Source organism: Melospiza melodia, chromosome 3, assembly GCF_035770615.1.
Source record: "Melospiza melodia melodia isolate bMelMel2 chromosome 3, bMelMel2.pri, whole genome shotgun sequence".
Lineage (NCBI taxonomy): Eukaryota > Metazoa > Chordata > Aves > Passeriformes > Passerellidae > Melospiza > Melospiza melodia.
Window position 1 is genome coordinate 109,317,652 of NC_086196.1, and position 18,074 is coordinate 109,335,725.

The window sequence follows — 18,074 nt, forward strand, 5'->3', positions numbered from 1 at the left end:
AGAAAAGTAAGTGTGAACTGCACAGCAGATTCTTATGTCAGTGGTTGTATTCCATAGATTTTCACTGCAGAGGTATTGTCTGTGAAAATGGATAGACTAGGAAACCTCTTTTATTCACAGGTTCCCTGCAGTATTTCAGGTTTGACATGTGCAAACATGCCAAATAATTTTCTTCTTTTCTGTTATTTTTTTTTTCCTGCTGCTTTCCTGCATCCTGGGAGAGTAAAAGCAGCCAGGGATAATTTTGCCTTTCCCTCAGTCAGGTGCATTCATGGATTGAGTGGTTGTAAAGTGTCAGGTGAACAAAATATGTTTGGTACTAAACAAAACATATGCATGTCTTACTTCAGCAGCTTCATAACACAATCTTAAAGTGGTTACATAGACAAAATGGCAGTACTTGTCAAAACACAGCAGCCATGAGCTGGCACAAATACCACAGTCACCGTTCTCATCCTACTTAGTGTCACCAAGCAAAGGCAAACCATTTATACAAAAGCCTAACTAAACAAAAATCTTAAATGTTCCTTGTGTCTCTTACCTACCTCCCCATGTGTCCCCCCCATCTGTAGTGAGCAGCACAGTGTGTGCAATGGGGAGAAGCAAAACTGTTTGTCCTTTCCTGCTTTGCAGGATTTCTCAGATATAAAGCAGAGCCTGCCAAAGAGCTTCCCCATCCATTCCCTCCATGGTCTGTGTGAGACCAATAATGTATCAAAGATGAGTAACACATCTAGTAAGAGCAGCACAAATGCCTGCTTTTTCTCTTCCTCCAGCAGAAAAATAATCAATCCATGCAGCAAAAGCCATTTTCTTTCCCTCCTTCAAGGGATGTGAAGACAGAAGTGGAGCTCTGGAAGTTGTCTTGCTCCAGCTCCTCTCACAAGCTGCTCCCCAGATGACCAGATTGCTCCTGATAGATTGATAGGCTGTTGTTCTCCCAGGATCACTTGTGGAAGGAGCAGGTCTGTTGGAGTTATTTGTCCAGAATGGACTTTGTCTGCTTTCCATTCACTTGGTGGGGAGGAGAACAGGTTGATGAATAAGCCAAACCACAAAGTTCAAAATGAACACAAATCACCTTTAGCAGAGTTGATAGTGTTGGTTCCTTTGCCTCATGGGGTCACCACAATTTGGCCTCTTGGCTTTCAAAGGTAACATCACATTTCTGAATGTTGTGTCAGAAATCCAGGCTCACCAGCTGGTAGATGCTCTGTCCATCAGAGATGTCAGTCTGGTGACTGAAGTACGCAGCAGAAATGAGGCAAAATAAAACTGCATCTTAATCTCAACAGCTCATTGGTCCAGCAGGTCATGGCCATTCAGTAGGATTCTCACTGAGAGGGAGATACCCTGGATCCTCATCTCTTCTCCCAAAAAAGCTTTTGTGAAATGGCAAGAAGCGCATAGTCTTGGGACCAGGAAATAAATCTCTGTTTATGGCTTAATCTTCTAATTGTGAGATTCACATAAGGCTTCCCCTTCCTGCTTCTCCATTATTTGCCATGAATTTTGCCACTGTGCTGCTTGCTTGCTCTCTAGTGTGACCGTGTTCACAGGGGTCTTAGGATGAGGGAAGAGACAAGGATCTGACTCCATGTTTCTGAAGGCTTGATTGATTATCTTATGATATATATTATATTAAAACTATACCTAAAGAATAGAAGAAAGGATTTCATCAGAAGGCCAGCTAAGAATAGAATAGGAAAGAAGGAATTATAACAAAGGTTTGTGGCTCAGCTCTCTGTCCGAGCCAGCTGGGCTGTGATTTGCCATTAATTAGAAACAACAACATGGACAATCACAGATGCACCTGTTGCATTCCACAGCAGCAGATAATCAATGTTTGCATTTTGTTCCTGAGGCCTCTCAGCTTCTCAGGAGGAAAAATCCTAAGGAAAGGATTTTTCATGAAAGATGTCTGTGATACTCTAGCTTCATGGATAGAAACCTGGTGTATGCCCCCAGCACAGTCCATGGCACTTGGCTTGTGCTTCTCCCCCCCAAGGTGGGCTCAGTCCTCCCTGGAGCTGGGGGGTGCACACAGATGCTCTTTCTTGCTCTTAGAACACTGAGATGTTCTAAGCATCTCTTCTAAGGATCTTCTAACACTGTGCAGGCCTGCTTGTCTGTCTCTTTAAGGTATTAATTAATATTATCTAGATTTGACTTTTTGTTCCGCAGTTTCTAGCGAGGGGTTCTTTTATCCCTTGATAAATTGCGCTTGCAGTCATACTTTGCATCCCATGGGGCAGTAATTTTCTTCAGTAAATTTCTGCTCCAATCATAATCTACTAAAAATGAACACTGAGACACATAATTATACTTCAAAAAACACAGTAATTTATTCAGCCTTAAAAGTGTTGCTTTTTATTAAGATAGCTTAGAATTGACTATCTCCTTTTTGCCAGCAAACCTAATCCTTTAAAAAATGTTAAATGAAGATTATGTACTACAGAAGAAATTCCCTGGGAAGGATGTGTATCAAACATATCTGTGAGACGTTTCACCTTAATGCAGATGGGTTATATTTAAAGAGTGGCTATTAACCTCCATCCTCTGTGGTTGATAGCCTCTCTTTTCACTTCTGTTTTGAAGTCCACCATCTGTCCTGACTGATTACAGCTTTCAGAATATTAGGTGATCACCTTGCACTTAGCCAGGGGTAAAAGAGGATGTTATCTGTATATTCAGTTGTATTTTCTCTCTGAGCAAACATTTCTTAGAAGATTCTTTTCATCGGTGAAGTGGCTTCTGCTTTTCCACTAAATTGCCATGCAGTGGCTGTGCAAAACTCAGAAAACACAGCTCATTTTGGCCTCCACAGGTGATGTGCAGTCCTGTGGTGTTGGCCATTTACCCATTTGGGTTTCTTTTAGCAACTGAATGCACGTCTGTGTAACAACACCAGAAAGGCACTTGCAATTCCTGGTTTTGCCCTGAATGCTTTGGAGTAGATAATCCTCCTTCTGAGATGAGCTAAGGTGCAAAACACCAAGTTACTGCAGTGACAAATGCAGTGTTGTCAGAGCAGAATTCTACCCAGTGACACAGCCCTAGGCACATGCAGGGGGCTCATCTGTCAAGGACTTCATTGCTCATTTTTAAGCACGATGTAAATTACATTAAACCATCATGATTGTTCAGGTCTAGTGCAGGAAATGGGGCTGGTCCCTTCAATCCAAAATGCTGATGCTAAGTAGTCCATGGTTTTGTTTGCAATTTTTGAGGGTTTCTTATGAGTGTAGTCTTCTCTTTGGCTTCTCTGCCTGTTTCTTCTATTTGTGAAAAATCAAAATAGATCTCAAGCTTTATTTTGACTATGGCTTGGAAAAAGAAGCCATGTGGCTGTCCCTTGTAGTATGTAGTTACCCAGATGTCAGGGCCACTGTAAAAGTATGAACAAAGTGTAAATTTATATAGTCATGAGAAAATTTGAGGGTTTCTTTTGCACTTGCCCTCATGGGGTCATTTTGCTTCTCTGGGATAGGACTAATTGTAGGGCCAGGAGTCAGGGCTTCTTTATAGTGCTCTGAACTCTGCATCAACCCACAGGAGAAATGTCTGTCCCCTTTTATACACTACAAGCACAGTGGTAATACTGTGCAGCACTTTGTAATACTGCAATACACAGACTGTGTATTGCACAATCTGAGTCAATGGAGAGTTAGACCCAGTGAGAAGACAAGTGAGCAGAGTGTGTGGGGTTTTTTTTTGCATCAAAATGGCAATATTATCCTTGTCCTCTGCACAGACTGCCTGTGACATCCAGGGTGTGATATCCATCATATTCTGGTTGTGTTGGTCAGCTCAAGCTTCCAGGAGATGTCTCCCTCCATTTGTTTTGAGCCATCACAGGAATAGCAATGCTCAGCATCTCTGGCAATGAAATGCTCCGTGTCCCTTGCCCAGCACCTCCATTGCACAATCTGAGTCCATGGAGAGTCAGACACAGTGACTTCACCACTTCTTGTGCTTCTCAGGATGTTAAATACATTAAATACAATAGTTTTATTTTTAGCCTCTGAGATAAGCCACTCAAGCTACAGTTTTCTCATTCTCTTCCCACTCTCCTGGACAAAATGCTGCATGGAAGTGAAACACTATAATTTATTGGACTGACAGCTTCACTGGGCTGGGTGCACCCACAGCAGCCTGTTCAGGGCTGCATCTGCAGCATGGTAATTTGTTGAAGCAGCACAGAGGGAAGAGTCTCATAACTCCATTAAACAATTACTGCAGATAACTCGTTACTAACCCTTCTTAAAATTTACCCCAAAGGGGTTATATACAAGTAATGATTAAAACTGACCTAAATCATAATTTAATTAAAAGAAATTAAAATGAGAACTGAAAATGTTCAGCAACCTCGGGCCACCACATTAATGATTCACTTTAATGTGTTTGTAGTTCTGCAATAATGGCCTTTGTGTGTATGTGCTTCTTGGTTTATGCCTGATATTATTTTACCACTGGAATAGTTTGAAAATGGTTGCAGGCTGTATGATCTCAAGTGCCTATGTGGATGTACATGTGCTTTCTTCTCACATTTCATGGGTTTCAGTGAAGCCAGCATATCTACTTGAGTGTGGAATGCAGATCAAGGCCTATATTTTTCATTTTCTCATTAATTAGTTTCTCTGCTATATAATAAGGACCTTAATGTCATCAGTATGATTACCATGGCAGTATTTCTGTGCTGTAAAAAAGACAGTTCAAAACTGGCACCCCTTTGTCTGACAGATCTTGGTTGTACTTGTATTTGTTTCACAAGAAAGAAGCACAGGTCAGACCAGTGGAGGGATGCCAAAGTCACTGGCCATGCAGAAAAGCAGAGGATGCTCCTGAACTTGCAAGGCAGAGCCATTCAGAGATGTAACAGGATCCAAACTGGTGTCCCAGGATGTGGCATTTGCACAAATTAAGATGAAAGCCTCGAGTATTGGCCCTTTGTCACTTTTATTTACTACCCCAGGAAGGAAGAGGGGGTTTGGAGAAACCTTATTCTGAACACTGACACCCTATTGATGATATAAATGAAGCTTTCTCTGTAGCAAAACCAATTTTATTATTAATAGCATCTGTGTTTATGAGTTGGACTAGATGATTCTTTTGGATCCTTTCCAGATCAGGATATTTTGTGATTCTGTGTTGGAGGGGTAGAAATGGACTGGTTTGTACTGGTTATGCAGAATTTCTCTCTTGAAACAAAAAAAAAAAAAAAAAAAAAAAAATTACAGTATGTGCAATTCTGTTTTCTTGTGGAAAATGTCTTTTTGCAGCAGTTTTTGGGGCACTGAGTTTAGCCTCGTCTCTCTGTGTGTCACCAGCTGCTTGTGAAGGAAGGTGCTGCTGGAGAGGAGTAGGTGTGTGAGCAGACACAGCACTTGCTCAGCTCTGAAATGGGAAGAGCCAAGAGGCCAGCAGGCTATTAATATTTTTGTCTTGCCATGTTTTGTCACAAGAACAGTGGAAGATGTGAGAAGCCACATGTTTCCAGGCTCTTACAGAGAAAATGTGAAGAATGCTGAAACCTGCTCCAAGGGTTTGTTCCCTGACCTTTCTTTCATCAGGATCTTCTCCCAGCCCTCTCCTGTCTGATGCTGGCTTATTATTTATCATGTTATCTGCTTCATGTGGGGGCTGCCACAGCAGCTGGCACCTCACTGGGCATGCTGAATGCCTCTCATAGCAGCAAGTGGGCAGGCACTCCTGGAGAATCCTCTTTTCTGCTGCAGTTAGAAGTGCCACTTGCTCTGCCAGCTTGCTGAGCATGCTGATTGATCCTTGTTTAGCCTCTTTTCTACCAAATATAACATTTGGGGAGGGGCAAAGGGAATGGATTTTTTTGATGACCTCAAAGAAAATGCCAAGAGAAGATAGCAAGAACCTATCAGACAGTAGTCAACTTGGCAAGAGAAAGCAGAATATATGTGCAGGAGAAGGTATTTTAGTGTCTGATGTGCTTATTTTGTTTGTACAGTACTACTGTAATCCTCAAACTTCTATTTTTTAGAACTGACTGTCATGCCAGGGGGAAAAGAAACAGATGTTCCCATTTGTCTTGTGCTGTGGCTCAAAATCATTTACATTTTCTGGCCTAAAATGACACGACGTGTCATTTGCCACTTTTTGTATCTCCTTTGGAGTGAGTGACAGATTGCTGTTCAATTACCAGCGTAATAGAAAAGCAAATATTGTGAGGACAGCTTTCACCTAAAGGAAATGCAATCACTGATTGCTGCAGTAGTGGGAAAAGAAGGATGGCAGATACTGTAGAAGCCATCCAGTGGAAAAGACATTTTTAATATAAATAATGTCGTGGGGAAGACTCAAGGAAAGTGTACTGGCTCTGGCTTTTCTGCCTGGAGAAAAGGAGAGCCAGGGGTGAATAAAAATATGATGGAAAAATTGTAAAATGTATTTCCAGCTCTTTGCCTTGAGGACGTGCTCCTTAAAGCCTTTCCATTTGCTGTGCACCCCGTTCCAGTGAAGAGCAGTAACTGCAGAAAGACTCTTCATCAGTCAAAGACACTCAGTGAGAGACTCATTAGAAGGGCTTTTTAAAAGTGGAAAAACCTGTTTGCCAAAGACTTTGGGATTAGTTACTTCCCCACTCCATAGTTTGCTTTCTTGTCAGCGTATTCATGCTCTGCTTCCATCCCCTCTCACAAGATAAATAGATACTCCAGGCCAAGCAGAGCTTAACCATTCCTTCTGCAAGTCATTTATTTGAGCATCACTTGTCCAGTCTTAATTTTTAGCATTTCCATTTCTCTATTTCTGCCAAAGTCACTTGCCAGGCACAACCCTTACTGTCAGTGCACTGATGAAGCTGAATTTTAATGTCATGGTCCAGTCAGTCTATTGGATTGGGTCAGAGTGCAAGAGGTGAAGTTTCTGCTTGAAGTCTTTTACATTTTTCTTTCTAAAGGAACGAAATAAAGTGAAAACATGTTGAGAAAATTGTAATTTAGGTTCTATGAGACCAATTCTAAACAGTGAATGTCCAGTGAAATAATACATTTAGAATTGTGAAATTGTGGTTTACTTGATAATCTACCAAACCAGATGATCATTTAAACTTTCTCTCGTAGTTTAAGTTTTCTCTGAGTGACTTAAGCAAGAGATATAGTTCCTTGTCAATAAATATGAATGAACCCCTGAAATATCTGGTTTTAGTCAAATAAGTTGTGCTTATAGTCATAATAATGGATGTAGAAACAAGTATGATCTGGAAATGGAGTTTTAAATTGTGAATGCAGTAAGGTAATGTCTAGAATTAATTTCAGTTATGTATCAGTAGTTACATTTATGCCTGACCTGCTTTTTCTGGTTGTGAGGTTCTTTCTGCATAGAGTGAAAAATGTCACACTTGACCATAATTGAATCCTTGAAGCTTTGGCACTGCTCATTTTACAGTGATGCAATAATCTCTTTTGCTCTGACCTATTGGTAAAGATTTCTCCAGTGCTGCTGCACTGCTGTGTTACAGAATTGTCTTCATTTATGTATTGCTTGCTGCATAGCTTGATGGCACCAAGCCTGTGTTTTCAGAGAAAAGGGGTGGGGAGATAAAAGTTAAGATAAAAGTTAAGCTAACTTGGTTTTTTTTTTTTTTCCATGTGGTCCTCCTATTGTGTGTGGACAGGCAGAACAGTGACTTTGAAAACACCACCTTTTGATTCCAAGTCAGGGAAAGAAAAACCCTTCTGTCAGTCCATTTTGGACATCCACATAACACAATTTTTTACAGGTTAGAGCTCACTAGTGTGCTAAGAAATCACTATGGCAAGGCATCCATTAAGGTTGGAATTCATACAAGGAGTTCCCAGGAGGGCAGGGAGCCCAAGTCCCCACTGATGGCCATCAGCTGCACCCTGCCCACCTCTCTTCTCCCAGGTGAGGGGTGTCAAGGTCCTGCTCCATCTCCTCTCCTCCTGAGAGCAGGTCTGTGCAGGGCCAGCCTTGGAAATAATTCTCCACTAGTCCCATCTGCTGGATGCCAGGAAGAATTGCCTGCTGGAAAGAGGGAAAGCATCCTACCTCAGCCTTTAAACATCAGCTGGGTGCAGTGTGCCACCAGATGTACATCTGCCTGTGGAAAATATGTGCTCTCTCTGTTCTCCTTCCATCCACCCAATCACTTTTGGACCACTGCTATTCCCATCACCAGGTTCCACGTGTTAAGTAAAAGCAAGGTGGCTGACACAAGGAGCTTCAGCTGTGTTGTTTTAGAGAAGCTGTAATCAGAAAACCCAGCAGCCAGCAAAGATCACAGAAAAAAAATATTTGTGTATCATTATCAGGACATTTCCAGGCCTGGGAATGAATTTCCCTTCTCACAATGTATATGCTCAGCAGTCAGCTTTTCAAATACCTCATTAAGGCTGGTGCTCAGCTGTTGTTGTGCTGCTGCAGAGCAGGGAGTGTGGCCATGGCATCCAATCCTGCATGCAGCTCTGCAGCCTGTCATGTTGTTATGAAGGTAAAAGACCCTTTTCCATCCCTGAAAACAAAGAAATCCTGCTATATTTCTAATCAGGGCAAGCAAAGTTTAAGAGACCCGTAGATATGTTTCAGGGTATTACCCATTCTCAGTGGTTATTTGCTGTTTGATGCCTGCCTTCCAAAAGGGAGCTGGAGGGTAGAAAGTGGGTAATGAATGTGAAGTAGTGAAGAAAATTGGGAATGAATGTGAATGTGAAAAGGGCAAAATTCATTCAGTCCTAGCAATCTTACTTTGGTTTGATGTGTTCTCTTCATTACAGCCATTTGTGATGCATTTTTATACTTTTTGTTAAGTGGCATTGTGGCTTTTGCTTTAAAATTCAATTGATTCTTACCTTCTATAGGCATGGAAGTAAGTTCTGCAGGTCAGAAACACAGCCCAAGAATTCTGTTGACATGTTACAGGAGGAAAATAACCTTAGGAAAAAACCTCATTATAAAATACATAGAACTTCAAGCAGCAATTTCAATTATTGTGGACTGTGTTTAAGGAAATGTCCCTGTCTTTAGTGTTGTTATTTGCAGTGAGCCTATTGAGATAAAAATCTATAATCCTCATCTTGAGATAAAAATCATGACTGGTTTAAATGGAACTGGTCCTGTTGGAAGGTTTTTTCAGCTTACCTTTACATCTCTCCTTTTTTATCACAGGGCTTTGCTGTAAATTAGCAGTTTGTGCTAAATTGGTTACAATTAATATTGCAATGCTCCAGGTACCAATAAAAAGATATCTCATAAATAATTTTTATGTGTTTTTCTCAATAGGTGGCAATGGCACAGTGGATAAGCAAAACACGGATGAAAATAAGACCCAGAGCCAAGAATCAGGTTTGTGCCCAGCTCCTTAAAGGCCTGTCTCAGGTTTTATCCACTTTGGTGGACAATAATCTTAGTGCTTTTGAAGGGGAATGTTTGTACATTTTCACCAGATTAGCTCAGGTCTTGAGCAATTCTCCCATTAGAGACTGAATCTTCATTCCTTATGAATGAATGTGTTGCAGTGCAGGAATGCAGACCCCTCTCCAGTTTACCAGCTCTACATTCTCCCTTTAAGGTGGCTAATCTTGCTAATCCTCTCACAAGGAATATTTTTTTTCCCTTCTGCATAGAATAGGAATGAAAGAAAGAAATTTGGGGAAGGAGGAAGCAAACAGCAGGCTCCTTCTGGTGAAAACTCCTGAATATTTTTGAAGGGTATTTTCAAGTTTTAAAAAATTGTCTGCAGAAGTCATAATGGTCATAAAGATTTAAATTCCTAGAGAAAAATATTGCACATGCTGTGGGTGAATGTCAGAGTTCACAAGTGGTGGGTTTTGCAGGTGACACGCTTATAAATTATAGTGAGTTCAGTGTGTTGGAATGTATGTCCCTCCATGCTCACAAGAGATTTTTTTTCTGTTTTTTTTTTTTTTTTTCTGTTCTGTTGTCTGATTGTTTATGGTTTGTACAGCTCTGTTCCTTGCAAGAGACAGCTAGAATGAATTGGTTACCAAAACACCTGAAGTGGCAATCAAAATGTCTGTCTATTCCCTTATTTCTTAAGTGTAGTATTACATGTAGCACACTGTTTTTACCTGTGATTAGGATTTTTTTTCATTGTGAAATGCGGAATGTTCCTTAAACATATTTAAACCAGAGGGAGTAAAAGGGTTTTCTTTGGAATTCCTTGAGCTGAAGGCAGCCAGTCAGCAAACACAGCAGATACATTTAGAAGGCCTGGATTCCTGACTTACCTGATTTGCTTCCTGTGCTGTGGTAAGGAGAAGTCCATTGAATGAGGGAATTCTTCCCATCCTGTGCATTGGCCACTGTGTAGGTAAAAGGGCAGCTTTTCTCCCTGCCTTCCTGTTCTGCAGCTGAGTGCTCACATCTGATGTTGTCCCTGCTTGAAGTCCCTCTGTGTTCCACGTCCTTTTTGTCACCTTTTCTGCCTCCTAATGCAGGGCAGGCAGTGCAAGGTGAAGCCAGAAGCAAACAGCATTACAGAATAAAATAGATTCCCATGGACCTCAGCAAACTTTATCCTCCCCCAAGATAAGGGTATGATGGTGTTTTGTAAGTGCTGGAGGGCAACCACATCTCCTTCCCTGATTTTTCCACTTTCATGCTAGCTGTATTTTAAACAGGCCCAGGGGACCAGGGAGAAGAATGAGTTATTCTGTGTGAATTGAGTTTCTCCTTTGAATCTCTGACTAGACTGTGGCATGTCTTTTTTCAAGCAATTTTGAGCTTTTAACTTTACCAAGTACTGCTTGACTGCTAGCTCACCTAAGAGCTAACACTGCCTGGAGCTCCTGGCTCCAGTTGCTGAGGTTCCTGTTAAACCTGATTATAGCATCTGCAGACACCCAATACAGCCCTCTGTGCTTGTCAGTGATAGTCACTCTGATGGGGTGAGTATTTCAGTTTGATTGAATAAAATACTCTTTTTTTCCCCCCAAGAGAATTAAGGAATATTTGCCTCTTGAAACTACTACTTTGCTGTAGGTGTTTTAAATGTATTGTCATTTTTTCAAAACTGCTTGTTATGACTTGTTGCAACATGAGCTGTCAGAGCTGGTTTATCAGAGCCCTGATATACCATCTTTTGCTATCTTGTATTGGTACTCATGTTTCATTATTCTCATGAAGAGTGTCAGATAAAAGATCTGGACATTTGAGGTCCCAGCTCCAGAAAATGTCACACTTTAGGGATGGGATTTAGGTACATGCCTGAAGATAATGTCATGGCCACTCATAGCCCAGTAGTCACCTCCTTGACCATGGGCAGATGGTGCTGCAGGAAAAAAATTTATTTGGTTTAACAATTTTCCCTCCTGGTTTAAAGAATGGCAGGAACAGAGAGGGCCACAATTAGCCCAGATTGTTACATCCACTCAGTGAGTCTCTGCTGTTTTCTGCTCTGTGCACTGCAGAGACAAAGCAGCACCAGGAACTTTGGGGTTGCTGCTTTTGCACCCCTTCTTGGCAGTAGAAAATGAGCTGATTTCCCAAGGCACACAGTTGTATGCTTAGAAGATTTCTAAACACCATGAGTGACCACTGTTAGGAGCAATCCCACCAAATGTTGAAGTTTTATTTGTATTATCTAAACCAAAGGCATAAACTTCTGAATATTACAAATCATATACTTCAATATTGTGAAAGAAAATATAGGACAAAAATGTGATGCTCTATTCTTACCTGGTCCATTACATACAGATTTTCATATTCTTAATATAATGAAAAATATTGTGATAATATAAAGAAAAGTATATATTATAAAGAAAACTGTTGTAGTGGAGAAAACAGTAATAGTCTGAAAAGACTGAAAATTTTAAACTGTTTGGGGTTTTTTAAAAGTCTGGCCTCCAGTCTGTCATCATGAGCTTAACACATGGAAAAACAACATGGCAGGTGGTTCTGAGCTCTTCTTTCAATCTAGTTAAAAGTACTAGATCTAGTTAAAAGTACCAGAATCATCAACATTCTTTTGAAAGAAATTAAAGTCCAGAAAATAAAATGAACGCTTATATGGATTTTTAGAACTATAAAAATTAGCAAGAAAATAAAACGTTTTCACTTCCACTATTGATTTAAGTTCAGGTACCAGTTGTATCTATTAACTACAATAGTTTTACCTGCATACTCTACTATTAAAAAACTCCAAGCTGCAGATTTTTAGGGACTTTCTAATTTCAGGCCTGATTCATGAAAGCTTCTATTTTCAGGAAAGCATTTGCATCTAGTAATTTGGATTCCACTGGTATTCATGGACATGATTCTATTTAAGAATGACTTTATTGTTTTTTCTCAAAATATATGGATTAAATGAAAAAAATGAATCTCAGAGCAAATAGGATACCAGCATACCCATGAAACCAATAGCTGTTCCTCTCTCTGTATTATGAGAAATTGAAATACAGATTTAACCTGGCTGCATTGGAATGTTGGATTACATCTTGCTTAGGGAAGATGATCTGACCAGTAATAGCCAGGGAATGGATGGAAGCCCAGTAAATGAAATTCAGCTACAATATCTTGTCTCAATAAGGCCTAACACTTTTTTTTCAGTAAAGTGGTTCATCAGTTTTCTATTTAATGAAATTCCCTTTCATTTCCTTTGCTCTTACAGGTGAAACAAAACTTTCAGCTGTAGCCAGCCTATCATCAGAAGATATTGAGCTGAGTGAGAATAAAGGTAAAGATTGGAAATTGTGTTTTGAAATATCCCATCCCAAGAGGACATTTAATGAAACTGTTTTTTTCCTTTGTCTGGAAATAGCCAAAATCACAGTTAAACAATACAGAAATAGGGAAATGCTTGGATTTTCATTTTCAAAAATCTTTGTAATGAAGTACTTGGTACCAACTGTGCTGGTAGGAGAGATGCCACAAATTTGTAAGTCCTCTTGTTACAGAGTTAATACTAAAATACCATACATGACACATCCAAAATAAAGGATTGGGCTCACTGGGGTGATTCACAGGCATATAGTTCAGCATGCACATCTATCTCAGCAATATCAGCTCCCTGCTTAGTGCTCTCCTGATGCGGGAAAAGAAAAACACAATAGCTACAAACACATCAGGAGGAGACAGGAGGAGATGAAGTCATAATTGAGAGGCAGAAAGTTATGTTTATCTTGTGCAGACTGTGCTGGGCACTCAGATAATTTAGTTTGTAATAAATATTTAAAAGTGTCACAGGACCAAATGACAGGGTGTTTAGGAAACAAGAGAGATTATCTAATTTAAATGTTTCAAACTGAGATTTTTCCTGTGGAGTTGTTGGTTTACCAGCAGATTGGAACCAGTGCACAGCTGTATTGTTTTTGCTATTTCTGTAATAATCATGCTATTAGTTGCTTGTGCTGGACTACATTTTTTAGCATTTTTGTGGGGGTACATCAGGAAGAAGTCTGGGTGCTATACAAAATGTTTGCTACTGGTAATCCAAAACAGGAGTTATGCTATCTATAATAAATACAATCCATCAGTATGGCCTTCAAGAAAGACTAACATAAAATTTTCATGCATTTTACTGAGATAACATAATTATTAACATCCATTAACTTATTTATTTTAAAAGATTTAATGTTTAATTCAGCATCACTGCTTGACTCTCTTCTCATTTTTCTAGATAAGTGTGACAGGGTGTGAGATCCTGCCCTTTTGTTCAAAGCCACATGCTGGACAGCCTACATACTTACCTGATTATGAGTTCAAAGCCTTGTGCAGGTTGATTTAAGTGCTCTTTTAACAGATTGATTGATGCTGCAAAGAAAAAAAGAACCACAAACCTTTGCTGGAGCACTGGCTTTTGCTTTTGATACATCACAAATTGAAGTCGTGGCAAGGCTAGTGGAAGGCAGAAATAGTGATGGATTCAATCCCAGCCTGGTTGGTGATAGCCTGTCATTAATTTTTCTTGTTTTGATGACATTTGGCCTGTTTATGTATTCTGTATCTGGAAGAATCCCCATTTTCTGTGTTTCACAATGTGAGGGTCACAGTGAGGCTTTGGGTTTGGATTTCCCTTTTCCATCTGCAGTCAGCTAGTGATCCCAACAAATTGTTGTTGTTCTGAGTGTTTGTTCCTAACTAAGAAGATTACTGTCTTCTGATATGCTTCTCAGTGTGTAAGCCCTCCAGGTTTTTACATTGTTGCATTAGAAGTCTCTTCTTAGAGAAGAAATCATCTTTGGGTGATAAGTCTCACTTTTCATATAATATATTAAGAAATATATAATGTTTTCCCCTCTTCTCTTGAGAGGCTGACAGAAGAGATAGTGCCCTGAGAGATCCAAAGTGCATTATCTCTTTGATGTCCTACCTCTCCTCATAAGAAAGATGGGAAGCATCTGGTAAGGAAAAAGGAGTGACACATACTCTCCTCCATAGATTTTGTTTGTAAAACTGTACAAGTTTAAAAAAAAAATAAAAAGAAAAGAAAGAAAAGCTAAGACCATGTTTTCATATTTGCTTGGTAGTTTTTTTTTAATGGGAACAAGAATTTTGAACAGCAAGGCCACCATGGACCAGGCCATGGTTTTAATCCTTATTTCCATTGGTAGATTTTCAGCTTTGCAGATTTTTACTGTGAGGGTGGTGAGGCATTGGTGGAGGTTGCACAGAGAAGCTGTGGCTGCCCCATCCCTGGAAGTGCTCAAGGCCAGGTTGGATGGGATGTTGAGCAGCCTGGTCTGGTGGAACGTGTCCCTGCTGGGGGATTGGAATGAAATGACCTTCAAGATCCCTTCCAACCCAAACCACTCTGTGATTCTTCAATGTTTCTATAATTTCAGCTTTTGAGGGTTTTTTTAAAATAAATACTACTCTTACAAAAAAGTGCTGCTTCTTGAGAAATGGCACTTTTACAAAATCCTGGCATTTCTGAAAACACCTGATGCTCCTGAAACAAATTCCAGCTCTCAAATTGTTTGCCCACTGAGTTAACAAGGCTGAAACCTCCAAGTTCTGGAACATACTCATTTCTCTAGCTCATTTTCAACTAAATGAACAGGACATAAAGCATTTGAAGAAATTATGTTTTCCCAGTCCTTCCACTTAATTATTGTAAAAGATTTAAGCCAAAGAAGTCTAGCTGCATATTCCCAAAATGCATCGTTTAAACCATTCTGTCCTGCTATGAAAATTTAGGTCTTTCAAATGTCAGCTCACTTTGCACCAAAACAAGGATTTTGAGTCCAATTAGAGTTGACTAGCAGTTTTGCTGCTTTTTTTTTTCCCTCCTCATATTTCTGGGATTAAAATACAGCAAACACATTGATATAGTTATTGCTCTAAAATGTGATGATATTCAAAACAAAGCACATCCATCTCGGCTACTATGAAGATCTAGTATTTTTGTTGTGAGTGAGTCCTCTTTCTCATTTTTTTAAAGGAAGAGAGGGAGGATGGGAACATGAAAGGGATTTTCATTATAAGAGTTGGGGGCAGTGGAGGAATTACACTTGAGGGGCTTTGATTAAAATGAAAACTTCCTGTGAGACTGCAAATCTCACATTAATCTAAAAGTATATGTCTTCTGTTACCATGGGACAGATACTGTCCAGGAAAAACAATCCACACAAACCCAGTTTGCACATGGCCTATGAGCAAACTGAATTTTTTGAGTGTTCATCTGTCTCCAGAAAAAAAGGGGGGAAGAAGAGGCTGCAGGAAGGGGGAGAACAGTAGCATTTCAAGAATATCAGGATTTTCAATGCAACACTGTAAAGGTATCCTCTTATTCCAGTCTATGCCAAGTTTCTCTTTCCACTGTCTGCAAAGAACTGTTGCAATTTTACCCTTAAAGACTTAAAAACTCTTTTACCCTTAAAGAGTTGACATCTCTGGACAGCACCTTTGCAGGTGCTCCATTACTGTGCATGTGGAAGTAGATCCTTTATATCCAGCATATTTCAAGTGAGAGATGCTCCTTTCTATGAAGTGTAAGGGCAGAACAAAGTGATTAAAGTCATCAATGTTCATGCAGCAGATAAAGGGTGTATCAGGCAGGCTGCACTCAGTCTATACAAGATTTTGCTGGGGTTACAAACTCTTTTTAAACTGACCATGTAGTATGGAGAGATTGGATTGAAGGATTGAACTTGTGCTTATGTTTTGTTAAAGAGAGATGTGTACGTGCATGTCTGTGTGTCAGAGAATGTTCTGCATCTTCATCTCAGTTGCCCCTTCTTCCAATTACTATTTAACCCAATTTAATGATTAGACTTTCTGGCAGGAAAAATGTAAAAAGAAACTGGATGTAGTACAGGTGAAGCATAAATCCCTACTGTGCAAAGTTTCTGCGCACAATACATTGATTATAATTCATTAGCACCTAATAAGAACTGAATTTTCATTTGAAGGGCAACTAAATTAAATCATATACTAATTAATTTTAAAAATAAAGAAGTGATTGATTAATTATTTCCAGGTGTTCACCAAAGTCTGGGCTTGTGTGGAAGTGCCATTGAAAGCAAGTCACTGTTTTTCTGCATTCTCTGGAGTCAGATTCAGTTGGCTGGAGGGCTTGTGTTTTCAGAAACAGAATTAGATATATGACTTGGCTATGGGTTAGCCCTAAAAATTCTCTTTGGGCAACCCAGAAGCTGGTAAGTATCCTGAACTGTAAAATGTAATGGATTTAAATTCCTCTTTGGCCAGCTGTAGCTCTCAGTATGGAAAAATCATGATGTCCTAAATACAGAAATGATTGAGAAGGGATAAACTGAAAGAGCATTTCAAATGCAGAGGAGCTGTGCAAATTGACATAAATTAGTCATTGGAAGGCACATGAAAAAGATTGACTGAAAGGCCAATATGTTCAGAAAGAGGTATTTAAAATCAGTTCTTAGGTATATATTAAGACATCTAAATGACTGACCTGATTTTGAGCACTCAGCAGCTATGAATGAAATGTTTTTACTTCACCCTTGGGCTATGATTAGACCTAAAGTTTCAGCCTGGAAAATTTCAATTATAGGTAACTGGAAAATAACCTTTTTCAATGGAAGAGTTTCAGCACCCTCAGCCATACCTGTGGCTTTGCATGCCTACTCGAGTGATAACATTTTCCTGTCCCTTGCTCAGAAGGATTCTTGTGAAAGCAAACTGGCTAACACAAGCTGATTTGTGGGGTTTGGGGTTTTTCACCAGGGATGTCACCACCACCATCCAACTTCTTCTCTTTACAGCTTCCACAAGGTTCCCTGGGAGCTGTTTGTAATGTGGGTTATTCACTTCTTCACATTTAATCTCACGTGAGTTGTTCATTTAGATGGGGTCCAGCCCCTGAACTACTCAAGAGGTGTTTCTGCTCTAGTACTGGCATGTGCCACAGTGAACACTAATCCACTTATCTGGTTTATTTAAATCCTCCTTATTTTTGAATATTACCTGACTTGGAGCCATTCAGCTGTGCTCCCATCAGTCCAGCATGAGATCCTGCCCTTCCATCTCCTCCCTCCAGTCCTTTTCCCTGGACAGGCTGTAACCAAGGCAATCAGGTTTTTCTCAGCTTTTTCATTTCCCAGAGCCCTGTACAACAGGTCCTGCTCCTCATGTCAGGAGAAGGATGCCCATAGTTTTTATAGCAGCTGCACCTGGAATTTCTCAGGTGATGATGCCCTTCTGTCAGCTTGAAGCACAGACAGGTGGGAGAAGTATTTTGGTGGTCCCACCTGCAAAGATGAACTGTTTGGTCTTTTACCTGAAAACTTGATAAAATATCTCTACAAGTTGTTGCACCTAAAAAGGTCTGGTTTAACAAGCATTTTTAAACTTGGGCTCCAATAAATCTAATCTGTTATAAAGATAGATTAAAATGAAATCTTGGTGGATATAAAAATACCATTTTAAAGTCAAAGCTCAAGAATCTCCTCCTAACTTCTCATAAATCACCATTTTATAGTACTTCATTTTAACATATTTTCCTCGGTTTATGAGGCAAAAGAATACCCTAATCATGTGGAAGCCTCCATGCACACCATTACCTGTAATTTTAGATGTCTGCTTGATTTCTTTCACTCTGGAAATATTCCAGTCATTTATCACAGTATCATGCTTTAAAAAAT

At 39.8% G+C, this 18,074-nt stretch overlaps 1 protein-coding gene across 4 annotated transcripts in view; it reads left to right on the forward strand.

Annotated features, from left to right (window-relative positions):
• The window catches only part of MACROD2 (mono-ADP ribosylhydrolase 2), an 850,020-nt gene that overhangs the window by 788,940 nt on the left and 43,006 nt on the right, over positions 1-18,074 (forward strand). For all 4 annotated transcript variants that reach the window (XM_063152547.1, XM_063152548.1, XM_063152546.1 and 1 more), the window contains 2 exons: positions 9,277-9,339; positions 12,626-12,691. In XM_063152547.1, the coding sequence (XP_063008617.1) occupies positions 9,277-9,339; positions 12,626-12,691 (129 nt within the window). The remainder of the gene's footprint in view (positions 1-9,276; positions 9,340-12,625; positions 12,692-18,074) is intronic.